Genomic DNA, 16,400 nt, shown 5'->3' on the forward strand with positions numbered 1-16,400 from the left:
TCTGCAGGGGCTTTTTTTCCCTCATGAACAGATCCATCTACCCTCAATTCCTTTTCCCTCGTGCTTTGGTGCAGAAGACAGCAAAGCCTCCACTTACACTTGTGCTTCCAAGGCAGGCTCTGCTCCACTTGCATCTTTTAAGGGGAGCTGCTCCAAGGCACTTCCTGCTCCCGGGCACTCCAGAGGGATCCGCCTCCCAGCAGGGCTGGCTTTCAAACAGGCACAACCAGATTCCCCAAGCAGTAAGTAATCAATTTGCTTGTCTCCTGCAGTTGCAGAAGGCAGTTTCTCTCTCACTCTGCCACTCCTGAGGATGATCACACTTGGACAACTACATAAGAATTAGAAGGAGGAGGAATGAAGGAAATACTTCATGGAACGTCACTCAAGACACGTTACTTAGGGAAATACTCTGGAAAAATGTTTTTGGGATTATACTGAAGCTTAACCTCAGGAGTTCCTCTGTAAAAGCTAAAACAAAGGCCACCAGCACAGGATTCAGAGGTAAATACCCTTCTCTTACTTAATGTTTCTAAATATGCAAATATCAGAAAAAGGCTTTGTAGTGGGGTTTAGGATGGAAACGTGCCTAAGTGTCAAGACATAGAAATAATGTATGTCTACCTTGCAAAGAATTAGGTATTGCTGTGGGTGAATATGGACTCACAGCTCTGCTGCTCATGCACAGGAACACCAGGGTTTGAGGCAAGTTTTTTGCAAAAAAACCCCTTCTTTAGGGAATACATCAGTTATGTTAAAAGACAGACCTTGATTTTAATTTTCCAAGTCAGTTGAACTTCACATATAGCAATTTTTCATGTTTAAAAACCTGTAGGAGGTATATATCAAAACATACTTGAAAGCACAGCGTAGTGGCTGTTAGTTTATCATATTAAGTTTGCTGAGTAAGAAGCTCTCATCTATAAAATCATGCTTGGCTTACTTCAATTTCACATAAAGTATATTTGAATTGTCTTAGTGTAACAAACTTACCTCATGCAAGAAATAAAGTGAAAGTAGGCACCTACTGCTTTTATATCAAGTAGGATTTTTCTAAGCAACTGGAGAGCTTTTGAACTTTAAAAGTCACGGGAAACAATGTGGAAAGGGAGCGTATGTGTGCATTGGCACAAGTGACACCTACAGCTCAGTGACAATATTTCTCTTAGAAGCCACTTCTGCCACAGAAAAACAAGGTCTCAATGCTATGGAAGTTCCTTGACCTGTTTATAAAATGTCAATTTCTGAGCAAAGAGGGGAAAAAAAAAAAAAACCAACAAAAACCAAACCAGTATTAAGAGTTTACTTTATAATACAAAATCTGTAAAAATGTCTCAGATGTGCTACTTTTAGGGTGACATTTAATCAGAATCAGTGATCACAACCCCAAAATTTTGGGTCAAACCTGCATAGTGTCCATCAGAATTAATGAAGAGCAAAGCACCCCTGAGGTCAAAATATTCCAGCATCAGAACTACCACCATGATTAAAAGTAACTGTAGGACAGTGAATCTTTATGAGTATGGTTTACCCAAGATCAAGAATTAGTCTTTAAGGCTACTTCAAGAAGCCATAGCTTTGAGGGATGGAATTGGCTGGGAAAATGAAGACAGAACCTTTGAATTTAACAGCAGTCTAAAGAAGGGGAAAGAACAATGACATTCTTTAGCCTACAGTGAATCTTCTATTTGAAAATGCTGCTCTACCCTTCTTCCCTTTGGAATTTTTATCCCTCTATTAACCTTTTTCTTGGGCAATCCTGTGGACAGCCATCAGAAGGAGGTTTTATTCCACAGAACTGAGGCGTCAGCAGATCCAGCATGAAAAACTTTGTTCATCTCTTTATGCTTTGCTTATGTTAACATCCATGAAAGGCAAACTCCTGACCCACAAACAGGGAAAAATGTCACTTGTCAGCTTGTTTTGCTTGTTCCTTCTTCAGTTATTGGCACTTCACGAGGTTTTTGAGGAAGTAATGGAAAACAGAATTCTTTATACTTTTAACAAACAACAGTTTCAAGTGTCCCATTGACGGCACTCTTGATGAAGTTCTGATGAATCACCTGCTCTATCAGGTGATTTTTTGCAGATTGCCTTACAAAAAGAGGTGTTAACAGACCTTCAACTAAGTTCTTCATTAGCATTTTAAACCCCTGCCCCTTCTGGATTGCTGACAACAATTACAAACCATCATAACTTCTGATGGTTGACACGTGGCTCCTTCTCAAATAAAGGGACTTAATTCATGCCTTCAATTCTCATGCAAAACAGTCCTTTTAATATTATGGTAAACTATAATGAAAAAATGGGGAATAAAGTGCTACAAGATTATCAGCCTGCTTTCACGCAACTTCAGGGAGCTATAGGAGACATTTCTCTAATTGAATATTTTCCCTGCACAGTTCCTCCAGGTCACATATAAATAAGAGAACAGTTAAAACTAAGATTCTAAACTCCTCCTGTTTACAGTATCTCTAGGCAACTTCATTCTCATATTACCTTTTGAACTGCTCACAAGAACACCAGCAATTATAATTTGATTCATTTTGTTAAGTGGCCTCATTCTCACCATAGGTCTGAATCATATTCCTATTTACTGAAAACGGTTCTTGACACACTCTGCTCTGCTATCAGTTCAATCACACCTCTTGGTCAAACAGGCTGCAGCCAAAGATGTCTGAGCTCACACAAAGCAAGTTATGTCCAGCTTCCAGATGTATAATTCCAAAACAAACAACAAGAAGTGATATAGCAATATATTTTTTGACAAGATTAAAAAAAAAGTTAATTGCTTTCTTATACTCTATTTCACTTTGATTTATCAAACCCTAGGCAAACTAAGTATAGTCAAACTGCCTGTATATTTTTTTAAAAAGCCTGCCTGTAAATCCTTACATTTATTACAGGTGAGTTCCAAGGCTGTGATAGGCAGCTCTATGGTCTGATAGAGATGAAATGGGAATGTAAAGTAGGTGAGATGTTGCACAGGACAAATTTACAGTCTGCAGTTCTACTGTCAGGAAGACAAATCTCTCACACTACCCACTTAGAGCAATACAAAGCTGTTAAGTATGAGTTCAAACTATATACCCTATTAAATGGAAACAATTCCACCTGTACTCTATCCTGTTACAGCCCTTTCTCTTGCTCCTATTTTATTTTCAAATACTTCTTTAAAATATATCAATATTTGGACCTTAATGACGTGATCTTTGGGCAGAGGAGATTATGACTTTCTAGGTTTCTGTGATCTCTAGGTTTGTGAGGACTCTTGAAGAGCACTACTGACAGCAAATCTCTGGTTAAACAGGTGAAAAAAATCACCATCAAAACATGAAGTTCTTACCAATTACAGAGAATTAGCTGCAGATTAAGTGACTGGCAGAGTGAGATCATTGTTTTGTCAGTGAGGTGCAGTGTCCATCACCCTCACTAGGATTTATGTCAGTGCAAAAGCACGAACTCCTCACCTCCCATTATCCAAAGTATCAGCAGGAATGTGAGAACTGCTGTCTGTCGACATGGAAATGCTGGTGATGCTTTTCTCCAAGTCCTCATCTGCTGCCACACAATCATAACAAAGATTTCAAAACTCCAAGAAACAAGCTCAGATTTGCAGCTGATTCACTGTGTCTATCTCTGAACCAAATACTTCATAACACAGCAATACACCAACACAAGACAGCTGAATCTCCTACAACACGACTGTGTTACAGATTTGTGGTCAAAGGCCCAAGAACATCTGAATTATTTTCAGTCTGTTTTCCCCCTCTCCATGTCTCTTGGAAATCTCCAGAGCAGGATGATTTGGTTCCACTTCTCCAGCAACTTTGGCCTAATTCTTCCCCACCTTATGAATTGTTTGGATACTCAGGTTTGCTTTATTACATTTGAATTTCTTGATTTTTTACTCAATATCCACATTTCTCCACCTCCTTGATCCATTTCACACTAATCAGAGAATTACCAAGCTACCTTACTTCAAATGCAGCATTTCTGTTCTTTTACACACCGGTAATTTTGGTTTCCCTGGGAAGTCTTGTGGCAGTTTTTACACAGGTAGATAGTGACAGGACAAGGGCAAAGTGTTTCAAATGGAAGAGGGAAGATTTACCTCACATGTTAGGAAGAAATTCTCTACTGTGAGAGTGCTGAGGATCTGGAAGAGGTTGCCCAGAGAGATGTTGTAATCATCCCCTGTGCTGAAACCATTACTGATTTTGCACTATTGTCTCATCTGTGGCATATTTTTAGGCAAGGCAAGCTCTCTGCCTTTGGTATTTTCTCGTTGAACCACTCCCATATTTGAACTTAGAACTATTTTTAAGTATGTTTTTCCAAGGACTTCTCTTACGACAGACATGCTTAAGAGGATATTTTCATCCAACCACCTTGCATCTCATAATCCTTGGTTTAAGTACGTTTGTTTACAAGGCATTCAAGATAAAGGAAACTTTTTAAACAAAGGAGAAAATGAATGTAACTTGTAACAAGATATCCTACTTTTGTTACTTCAGATACATCTTTGAGTAACAGGGCAAAATTTGACAACACTGCCAAACAAGTTTCTTCTTCTCCTCGTGTGAGAATATGAGAGAACACAAACTGAATTTCCACTCAAGACACCAGCTTTCCCCAAAGACTACTATTAGGATTTTAAACTATATGCATTTCAAGAGTATATGTCTCTCACTAATTTTGTGTTGCTAACATAGGACACTTAAGCAGTATTCAAGCTCCAAAAGGTTTACTCATTGCCATTGTGCTTGGAAATAAGTTAGATGGGTTTCTTGGCACCACAGGACAGAGCTATAATGTAACTTCACTGCAGCTTGGAAATGAATTTTAAAAACAAATAAAAAGAAATGTTTAGGATTACATGTAACATGAAATTCCTTTGGGACATGTTGCCTGAAAGCATCGTCTACCCAGTGCCCTTAACTGACTCACAGCTACGGGTCAGGAAAACAAACCCACATTTATTTTTGGTGCAGTCATTCAAAAAAAAAAACAACAACCCACAAACCAACCCCCCAACTACAAAAAAAATCTAGTAACAAACAAAAAAAATAGCTATTTCAGCACAGGTATAGAAGGCAGCATGAGCCAAAACACAGATCATACATCTCAAAGAGCTCTTAAACAGAGGATTCTGTTCCTTGATTGCCTTCAAGTCCTCTTCTCTGGAAGAATGTGCAGGATGTTAAAACCAAGGTAAGGAGGCAAATTGTAGCAAAGATCAGATACAAACAGAGCCCTTGCTGTCAGGCATTTTAATCAAAGTGCTGAATAAGTAAGAAATAGTGAACAAAACTATGGAAATGAAAATAAACAGGAGGTTCTGGGGAGTTGGGGAAGAAATAAAACGATCCATCAAAGCCAAGTAAGAAGCCATTAAGCCTAATTACAACCAGAAACAAAGCAGTTCCATATCAACTTACCTACTTCACATATCCAGTTATGTCTTTTAATGTAGCCCAAATCTTACTTTTGGATGTAGGCTCCATGTTTCCTGGCTCTACTGATAGATATTCTTCCACCTGTCTGATAAATTTATGTGGCTGCTTTGCAATTAAACAAGTGGACCTTTCAACTTGCCTTTTTTTTTTTTTAAATAGAGAAGATAATACAAAAAGTATCATTTCCATCAAACTCATTATCTTTGAATTCTGGCCATACTTTATCATCATGACAGTTTCTAATGGTGGTCCAGCTACCAGGATCTATTATTCACCCATTCAGTGTGCCGAGATACTTGTCTTTATAAAGACTGTCCCAGTCACATATGGCATCAGTTGCACTGGAGAGATTCATATAACCCTGAGGAGCAACACAGCCAAGTTATCAGAAGTCAAAGACTCTTGCAATACCCTTAAAATATATTTGACAAGGATGTGAAAATTGCATTTCTGAACCTGTCAACTATATATATAGCTATATATAAAGATGCTTCAATAAGAACAAGCAATCACCAAAGGGTTTGCATGATAATAACACTGCAAGGGGCACTGAATGTAGGAGCCACACTAAGTCACTCGAGTGCTTTCAGTCCATGTATTCCATTTGCTCAACTCTGAAGAATAGGTGTATTCTCCCTTTATTGACAAAAACTTCAAGGAAAGTGAAGTGCTTTCATTTTAATCAAAAGAAAAACAGGATGTGCCCCTATATACAAACAAGTAGGACAAAAACAAGAACTCAGTAAATGAACAGAGCTTGTTGTGGAAAACTCAAGAAGCCAAGCCAACAATTTCCAAGGTTATCTCTGTCATGAAGACATCCTCATTTCTTTGAAACCAGCATGTGTTCCAATTGCCAGTATAATCAAGCACAATTACTGGCAAGCCTGTTCAGTGGCAGGCTTTGAAGGCAAGCCCAACAGCAGAGAAGATATGAAGCTAAGATTCAATTGCTTACATTCCAGTCTTTTGTGAGACTGATCTTTAAAGACACAAAAAAATCTCCCATGTTTTCTGCTCACTCCTTTGATATTTAACAGTATTCTCAGATTTGTTTTGCAGTTCTGTTAGGCTCCTCCCTCCAGTCCCAAGGAACACAGCTATTTCAAGGGCAATGCACCAGTTCTCTTGGACACAAGAAATTCTTTTCACCTCATACCATAAGCATTAATGGTGCCCTTAGAACTTGCTTTTAATCCCAGGTTTGCCCAGCCCTGCTAAATTAACATGGGTCAGCAGACGTGTGAGGCTAGACTAGAACAGATTTTCAGGTCACTTCTCTGAAGCCCTGTTTATCAGCCCTGGGCCTTTCACATGCCCCAGGCTGAACTTTCCCTGCTGGTGGTGCCAAGCAGCTCTGGAACATTCCTGAAGAAGGTTATCTGGGAGAAACTGCCTGACTTCTGCCATGAGGACATCAACAGAAAACTTCAGCAATGGAGAGGCATTACTGTAACAAAATGAATATATTTTGCATTTCCCTCCCCCCAGAATAACATTCTCCAATAAATAACTTGCAAGCTTGTCTGATCACAAGTCTCAGCACATTACTGTCACTTCTAATGATTGCCAGGCTTTTGGGATTCTCCTAATGTGAGTCAACAAACACTAAATTCAAATATTAAGGCATTAAGGGGAAAAAAAGAAGCAGTAAGGAAAATCCACACCAGGGTAGAATATCAACATTCTTTCTCATGACTGACCTCTGAAGCATTTCAAATTTTGCTTTTCAGCTAATCCTCCTGCAGAAAGCCAGATTTAAGTCTGTGAAGATGTGTCCACACTGTTCAACTCCATGACTTATTCTATGCAAAAAATATATTTAGAGACTTTAAATATGCATAGGGGAGCAGAGATCCCACAGCAGTATCACTTGAAACTGTTCAAATACCACAAAATTATTTGCATATTGATAGGTTACTGGATTGATCCTTTGCAGCTACTGAAATGCATCCTTTTGGATACTATAAGTACTACATTTGCTTGCTAAAAAACCCATAAGATCTGTAGAATCAGGGTTTAGTAAGAGTTGCACCTATAAAATGCTACTATTTTAGAGAACTGCCCTAAAAGCTGTGAAACAGCCAAAAGATGCCACTGTGCTGTTTAACCTTTATGCCTGAACAGCCCTTTGAAAGGCACACATTTGATTGAACCAGAAAACCCTAAGTAAAAAAAATCCCATTAATCTTCTAGTCCTGAATATGTTACTTCTTACTGAAATTTTCCATTCTTGATCACAGTCCAAGGAAATAATTCATGTAGAGTTTGAGAAAAATACCTTCTTCCCTGTGATTAAAAATAGTTGAACTTAGTTTCCACTGGGCGTGTTTTAGGAAATATCTTTCTCTGAATTATCTCTCCAGTAAAGCTTGCACAACAGCTAGGGAATAAAACAAAACTACATCTGCTTTCTATTAAATAAGGAACAGCACTGAATTGTAGCCCACTGGGGTGCACAATGCACACTTGCATCAATTTTATGAAGAAGGTAAATGACAGTGCAGGAATAGATAACAGTAATTCAAAGAAGGCTTAGAAAATCTTCACGGTGTGACATTAGTGATATGGATTCAACTTCACAAAAACTCAAACATTAAAAAATTAATCTATTTTCATGCTAAATTATTAGAGTTCTTAAATGATGAGAGTGCTGTTGTTCTGTTTTGTTATAGAGTTAACTGCTTCAGTTACTATCTAACTCCCCAGGCAAAGGAAGGCAAGGAAAATGGAGAAGGGCTTTTGAGTGTGGCTATTTAATAATCTAAATTCATGCTAGAACGCTGATTCTTTACAAAGTCTGTCTCATAATCTCAAAAACTGAAATATTTCCTACTGAGAATCCAAAAATGGCACAGCACACTCACTTCTATTTCCAAAAAAATTTATAGGTTGAGTAGCTTTCATCAAGTAAAGAATAACGATAAAATAATTGGAGTTTCTCCTCTCTTTGTCCCCAAAATAAAAGTCCTCTCCACACTTCTCTGGTCTAAATTCTGTGCTCTGCCTCACAAATTTACCACAAAAATGGGCTTGGGCTACAAATCACAATTTGTCCACACTTCCAACTCATTGCTACTTTTACTTTGGTGTGGAGGGAAGTAGCTCTAATCTCTAAAACTATTTTTCACTTATACATATAACCACTAACATTGATTGTTGTTACATTTTGATTACAGTGCAACAAAACAAACCAAACAAAAAAGATATTGGAATTAACTTCTGGTGTTGCAAGAGGGAAAAAAAAAAAAAACAACAGGAAAGAATCCTGACCACAAAAACCATGAGAGACCGTCTGCAAGAGCTTAAACTGAGGGCTAAGGAACTACAGATAGCTGGGGAAAACAATGGTGCAACTGTACAAGAAGAGGAGCAGGAGGAGTTTGAACAGCAGGCCATTATTTATGAAAAAGAGCCCATAACTGAAAGGCACTTGCACGAAATCCAGAAGCTGCAGAACGAAATTAATAATCTGGTGGAAGAAGTCAATAAATTCAGTCAACAACAAAAAAGCCTCGTCTCCTCAATGAGGAGATTCAGTGTTCTTAAAAAGGAATCGAACATAGCAAGGGAAATCAAAATTCAAGCCGAACATGTACGAAAATGTTTGGATGAACTGTCAAAAACAGTGAGGAAAGCTGAAAATGAGCATGGGCCAGCCCGAGCCACGGTGAGGATCCTGGCTGCCCAGCACGCCTTCCTGTCCCACCGCTACCTCCAGGCCATGCTCTCCTACAACGAGGCCATCAGCGCCAAGCAGGACAAGTGCAGGACGTTCATCGTCCGCCAGCTCGAGGTCGCCGGTAAAGAGGTATCTGAGGAGGAAGTCAATGACATGCTCCAGCAAGGAAAATGGGAGATTTTCAATGAAAATCTACTCACTGAAGTCAAGATTACTAAAGCTCAGCTGTCAGAGATTGAGCAGAGACACAAAGAACTGGTCAATCTGGAGAACCAGATCAAAGATGTGAAAGAACTCTTCATCCAAATCTCAGTTCTGGTGGAGGAGCAAGGGGAGATGATCAACAACATAGAAATCTGCATGAACAACACTCAAGAATATACTCAAGCATCTAAAGAAAAGTTTGGGCTTGCAGTCAGGTATAAAAAAAGAAACCCTTGCAAAGCAATTTGCTGTTGGTGTTGTCCATGCTGCAGATAACACAAGAAATGAACTGCTTCAAATATCAAATGTTTCCTACACACCAAACTGATCTTGGAAAACACTCCTGGGACCCCTCAACTGCTTCACTTTTCTTCCCATTTTCCTTTCAGCAGAGTTCTCAGGAAAAACTGTATCTATCTGTTTTTCCACACAGAGTAAAGAAGTTTATGGCTTTCACAGAAAGACATGAACTACAAGAAAGAATCAAAGGATAAAAGTGACACTTTTTGGTTCTTCTCACTCGAAGTGAAACAATGTGGCAACAAACTTCCTGTGCTGCTGGGAAGCATTGAAAATACTGTTAACCTCAAAGACAGGATTCATAAAAATGGTTTATTTACTTTTCACAAAATAATAATAAGTATTTTTAATTGCCTTGTGGTTTTTTAGCACTTATATTTACTTGCTCAAATTCTAAATAGTTTTTTTTTCCCCAGGAATCTGAAATTCTACAAAACAAATCTACACACGAAGCAGACACCATTAGTAACAATCCAGAATGGGATGCCTAAACCAAAAAAGTTATCAGGAATGTTTCAATACTACCTCTATAAGAAAAGTTCAAAACTTTTCATAAACTGACACATAAAACTGATATAAAAGAGGTATTTCTATTATTCAGCTCCACAGGCACAGCCCTACCAGGTAAGGATAGGGGAGTATGATCCTTAATTACACACTCACAAGGCATGTTCTTAATGCTGCCTATCCTACCTAAATATGCATTCACATCTGCAGTCTCACTTTTGCTAGCACAAAAATTGAAGAAAGAATAGAATAAAATAACAGAACTCCATTGTTATATCCTCTCCTCCACAATCTAGAACCAGAGAATGATTTAGGTTGGAAGGAATCTCCTGTAGCCAGCTCCTTGTGGATCTGAGTGAGAAACAGCTCTCCATGCAATTTAACAGAAAATAGCAATGTAACTGAGACAAAAGTGATTTCCAAAAAGAAATTAAAAAAAAAAAAAAAAATCCCACACTGAAACCAAATAGCAAATCAGAAATGTGTTCCTGAACTGCTTTGTGCTGTGCAAAGACACGATCAATACCACTTTATCCAGGTACAGTCAGAGAAGGCAGAACAAACTGCACTGCAATTCAGCAAGACACTAAGTGAACAGGATGTCTTTAGTTGCATGTAGTGGGGGAAAAAATAAAAATCAATCTACTATCAAAGTTATTTTCCCATTGTGATATTTAGAAATAGCTGGATTCCTTCCATACCAAATTAAAATTGCAACTGAAATTAACTGCTATCAAAATATAATCAAAGGTCTGAACCTTAAAATGAAAAATATTTCCACAATAGCAACAAAAAATAAACTTAGATGATGACACCACTGAAACTGTCATTAAATAATCTCCCCTTAACTGCATATATAAAAACTACCTTTATGTTCCAAGGGCAGAGTAAAAATTAGTCAATAAACAAGAGGTGCATTTCAACAGTGGAATAAAATTCAAGTTTCACTAATACTTAGGAAAACAGCTGCCTGAATAAGTCAAGTCATTTCCAGATATACATTGGTTAGAAACAGGCAAAACAGAAAGATATAAAACACACTGAAGGACAACTGGGAAGTGAGAAAGACTTGTGGAAACCTTTTCCTTAACAGAGGGTACTATTAACCGAAAATAAATAGTATGAATATTATGAACAACAACTTACACTGAATTTGATATTGAGCGTTCAAAATTATTAGCAGCAGAAATTCTGCAGTAATCACTAAAGTAACTTTCCAGTGTGTTCAGCAGTTACATCAATATGCAGAAAACCAGCAAATTAAAGCCCAGCTGCAAGTGTTCTATGAAGAAAAGTGAAACATTAATAGCTATAATCCCTTATCACCAAAGTAACAGGTAGGAAGCAGCTTTCTCCTAACAAAATGCCTGCCCAGAAATCTCCCTGCTATAAAATATCAGTCCCAGCACATGGACTTGCATTTCCTCTTGCACGTGCTCCATGTCAACTTAAAAAAAACCCAAAAAAACAAAACAAAGACCCCAAACAAACACAATTAATCCCAAATAAAACCAGCATCTGCCTGCATATTATGATGTCTGTGTGTTCCTTTCTGATAAAAGAAAGGACAAAAATAATCCTAAACTAAGAGAATTTAAACTTGTATACCTGTGTAAGTCTTGAGAATGCTGCTAGAAGAACTTACCCATAAAAATAAATTAGGTGACAACACTGAACAGTAAAAAAAAGCCAAATGACAAGTAATTTACACCAAGAGACAGTAACAGACAATACCATCAGCACTTTAGGAAAATTGTCTTAAAATGATTCTGTGACACCTCCATGGGCTGCATTAAATAACAACATGGCAGAGTAGCAATTAAATTAGTAGCAAATATCACACTGAACATCAGATTTCTCATGTTCCCATATTTCTGTAAGATAGAGTATCTAGCACCAATTTTATGTCCACATAGTACAATTCAGCCCATTGTGCACAGATTAAAATCCACTAATAAAAAAATGTAGCAAGGTATTAGGGAACTTACTGCTACATGGATAGCAAGTTAAGTCATTATTAAAAAAACCCACAAACAAAATCTGAGCATTAAAATTAATATAATATTTTAAAAGGGTAACTTTCAGCATAAATTTGGAAATCTGACAATACAGGAGAGAATTCTTAACTCAAGAGGCAGGCTTACACAGGGAGCATAAACCAAAAAACTACTGAATCCCTCCACAGAACTGGGACACTGCAAAAGCAAATTCTGACCAAAGGCTTGAGGTTTAATCTAATAAAAAGTAATAACATCAGTAAACTTGATTTAGTCACCATTAGATCAATTAATAAATACACTCTGCATTCTGATTAGCTACTTCTGATAGGGATCAAAAAGCAGTATCAAGATCCACAGAAGTGAGTGGGCTCTCTGCAGGTACAGTCAGCCACCCAAACAAACCCCATTACAGGGTTAGGACATAGAGACTTCTACAAAAAAAACCAAAACCAAAACAAACAAAAACCGCCCCCCAAAACCCTAAAATGCAACCCAAAAAAACCCATAAAGTTGTATTTAATTAAAAGACACTGCACAGTTTTCAACTGTCACAGCTGCATTTTCAAAACACATTTGAGTTAAACTAAGTTGGCTTTATTGCCTTCCCTGTGCCAGTAACATTCAGAGCAATGAAAGGTAAAATCTAATCTATTTTCAACATATACACCATTACCTTGCTAACTACCCTCCACTTCATCAACACAATTAGCCAGGTTCAGCTTCAAACCAGCAGAGCATCACTAGTTCTTAAAAATAACAGGCCTCTCCTCTTACCTGTACAGATTCTTTATGATAGCACAGAAATGTTGTGCAGTTAACGCATTACGGAGGTCTTATGCTCACCAGACAAAGATAAACCATTTTAAACTTTCACAGTTTATTTTTTAACTTCAAAAGAGTATTTGTTATCAAATATTTCTGGTGTGGAATTTAATAAAATATGTTCTTTCCAATATTTTAGAAAGCCTGTTAAACAGAGAAAAAGCACGTGCCCAATACAATTAAAGCAAGCTTCCTTTAATGAGATTTTGCTGATCATGTATCAGCAGCACCACCATGTGTTAAGTGGTTATCATTTATTACTGAGAGATCACACTATTGCTGAATATAATCCACCATTTACCATTTAATTAATTGATGTAGGCATAAGTAGCAACAATATTTTTACATCATGTTGCCAAGCCAAATTTGTAAAGCCTTTTAACCTAGCATTTCAAGTAATAGAATTTTAAAGTGTTAAAAAAATCCCACCTTATTATTTTCCCATGGTTAATGAAAGAGAAGAGAAATAAATATCCCTGAGAAAGATTAAATAAAACTTAAAACCATAAAACTAATTGTAATATTGGTTAGTGCTAAAAGTTACAGCAGTATTAGTTACAACAGAAATAGTTCTTTAGGTCTAAATTCACCCAGTTTCAGATTATTAGGAGAACATTTCTTAGATTACTTACACTAACACAGGTTTTCCTGATATCTTAGGGCTTTTTAAAACTTCTATCATGGCTTGCTTTGTTTCTTCCATTCTTTCAATGTCACTGGAATCCACCACAAATATGACACCATAGGACTCAGCATAATAATTCCTCCAGATATTCCGAATTCGTTTTCCACCTCCTAAATCAAAGATGGTCACTTCAAAGCGTCCCTGTTTAAGATCAATTTTGGAAAACCCAACTGTTGGAGCCACATCTTCAGGAGACTCTGTCAAAGAAGAAAGCCTTCAGTTAAAAGAGGGTTTTATAATGGGATTTGTGTAGCAAAATCTGCATTTTAAAAACATGGAGTGAAACCTCCTTGTTAAATATTGCTGACCACATTTTTGCTTACATGAAGATTTTCCCTCTCCTCAAGAAATTTTGAATTAACTAGTCTCTCAACTAGTTACTTTACATTAATTTAGATAGGAGCACTGGAGAAGTGGGAAGGGAGGAAAAAAGGAAGGAGCCCAAAAAGCAGATTTTAATATTTTACACCACAGTTCCACTGCAGTGGTGGTCACTGTACTGCATTCTCCCTTCCACTCTCACCACCAACGCTCCCATTTTAACAGTTATACAGTATTTCCATGGTAGTAATCCAAGTCTGAGAAGGAAAACAACCAAACCAGTAAATGCACTATGACCTGGGAACCCTCTTGCTCTGCCAATTTTGTTTTTCATCCTTCATGGTAGCCAAAACAGCTTCAGAAGTTCAAACCAAGGGCTGAGATGAAGTGACTGAAACCATGTTCTTCTGAGATGTGAAGTATTTGATTCCCTTTATTCAAGGCCAGGTTTTAGCCTCTGTTTGTTTGCTTATTTTTAGTTGCTTGCTTTTTCTAAACAAACTTTGTTTGCCATGAAATATGCTTAAAAAATTATAAATTTCTATTTATTACTTCAGCTTGCTCTCTCCTTGTCCTGAGGGCAAAGAAAGCCCGGACCTGCCTCACACCACTAAGCTGTGTCTGCAGGGCTGACATAATTGGATCTGTGTTTTCTGCAGCTTGGTAGCATAAGGCAAGGGAAACAGATGTAAAATTCAGCTTGTTGAGAGGAAAAAAATGAAGGCCTGGCCAAAAGCACTGAGCTCTGAAGAGCAGTGCAGAAGCTAAATCCCCATTAGCCTTCTGCTCCTACCCTTAAGCCAGCCAAGATGGGCATTCAGGACATTTAAGCCATGGGGAACAGTCACAGAAATCAGAACTGTATCTTCTTTTAGTTCCCCTTTTGAAATGCACATCTTCATGTCATTTTTTCCCCTGTAAAACAGGACTTTTAGAAATAGCTGTTACATTTAGATGATAAAGGTAGTAAAGGTGATTTTCAAATAGAATGGAAGGTTAAATAATGAAACACTCCTGTTTTCAGGGCAAAGATTGAAGAATATGAAAGAATATTCATGATTTTATTTGTGCTTTACCAAGTCTGTGAACTTACATAACACAAGTAAACAAACTTGAGGTGGAGCCACCAAGTCTGCCAAAACACAACTAAGTGAACTCTTGTTCTTCCACAAGATGAGAGTTATTTAGAAAGACAATCCCACAAGTGGAGAAAAAGAAAAACAAAGAGAATTTTTGTTTTCATAAGCACAAGTTTTATCTCAAATTATATCCTGCTTGCATGTTATACGGCAAAGTACCCTTCAAAATCGAGTGGTCTCTTAGTGGTAATTTTATTTATAATCATTTTATGATTATAAATAATCATTAAAAATATGTAATGCTAGAATCATCCCTAATGTTGTTATACACATACATGCAATTTCCTTCTTTTGAACCTTTTCATCCTTATATATACTTACAACACTGATTTTTATATAAAGTTTACTGGTGTATGCACATTAGTGGATGGTCACCTGAAAGCAACTTCAGCACATACATACAAGGAAAAAACAGAAAAAAAATCAACTCCACTGATTGTATTGTCCATTCTAATGTTTATATCAAGATGTGATGTGATATTTAGATGGTACAACCACCACCATTTCCTTTCAACAATATGGGAGGGAGAGACAGACGAAGAGATGGAGCAATATTTTCAGATTTAAATGATTGAGAATTAGGAACGATACTCTCAGTGCTCCATTTGGACAATAAATTAACCACTTACCTCCCTGAATTCCTCGGACTGTAGCAGTTTTCCCAGCATTATCGAGACCCACCATTATTAGTGTCACCTTCCTCCATAAGGAGAAAAAAAAAAAAGGAAAAAGATATTTTTTTCCTCTAGCTACACATCATTTATTATACTTTTTAACACATGCACAGCAAATTTACCACCAAATAGTAGAAAGAAGAGGTATCAAAACACCAAGACACTGTTACTATTGTGTGTCTGGTGTTTAGTATGTCCAATCATCTGATTAGACAGAACAGCAGAACAAGGTATGAAATGAGAAGTCGAATATCACAGTCTAAGTTTCACATGAGACAATGATGTGGCTTTCAACTTGTACTTGCCTGCTGCAATTTAATTTCATAGTACTGTGAATTTTATTTGGTGTGATCATGGTCCCTTTAACAATTTCTGTAATTGCAGTTCCATTCCCCTGTATTTTTACCATCTCTCTGCCTCAAAGTTTTTCCTGTATTAGGAATTCATTTCTGTCTCCATCAGTGTGTCTGAACAACGCCACAAAGTGTACAACACTTGTGTAGTGAACACCAGATGCTGTAAATACGTGGGACTTACCATGCCTTTGTTTCAACCTGGAGCAATCTAGACTGCAAATGTGCAAACCAGTGGTGCTATGAATGCACAA

The 16,400-nt window shown here is 37.5% G+C and overlaps 2 protein-coding genes across 9 annotated transcripts in view; one reads left to right on the top strand and one right to left on the bottom strand.

The window, feature by feature from the left end:
* ARL13B (ARF like GTPase 13B) overlaps nt 1-16,400 on the bottom strand; it is a 33,761-nt gene that overhangs the window by 13,556 nt on the left and 3,805 nt on the right. For 7 of the 8 annotated variants that reach the window (XR_011154211.1, XR_011154221.1, XM_069026022.1 and 4 more), the window contains exons 3-4: nt 15,749-15,819; nt 13,607-13,856 (exon numbers count right to left, since the gene is read on the bottom strand). Coding sequence is in view for 6 of the 8 variants with exons in the window: in XM_069026022.1 (XP_068882123.1) it covers nt 13,607-13,856; nt 15,749-15,819 (321 nt within the window). In the remaining 2 variants the exon portion in view is untranslated. The remainder of the gene's footprint in view (nt 1-13,606; nt 13,857-15,748; nt 15,820-16,400) is intronic. The other variant, XM_069026036.1, reaches the window with a different exon arrangement.
* Nucleotides 241-10,201, top strand: STX19 (syntaxin 19). Its single transcript, XM_069026056.1, has 2 exons — nt 241-504; nt 8,639-10,201. Exon 2 carries the CDS (start codon nt 8,743-8,745, stop codon nt 9,619-9,621), a length of 879 nt encoding a protein of 292 aa, XP_068882157.1. The 5' UTR covers nt 241-504; nt 8,639-8,742; the 3' UTR covers nt 9,622-10,201.

This window comes from Aphelocoma coerulescens, chromosome 1, assembly GCF_041296385.1.
Source record: "Aphelocoma coerulescens isolate FSJ_1873_10779 chromosome 1, UR_Acoe_1.0, whole genome shotgun sequence".
In the NCBI taxonomy this organism is placed as follows: domain Eukaryota; kingdom Metazoa; phylum Chordata; class Aves; order Passeriformes; family Corvidae; genus Aphelocoma; species Aphelocoma coerulescens.

Excerpts from the sequence above, each read along its gene's own strand:
- STX19 (XM_069026056.1), top strand. The coding sequence starts at position 8,743 with ATGAGAGACCGTCTGCAAGAGCTTAAACTGAGGGCTAAGGAACTACAG.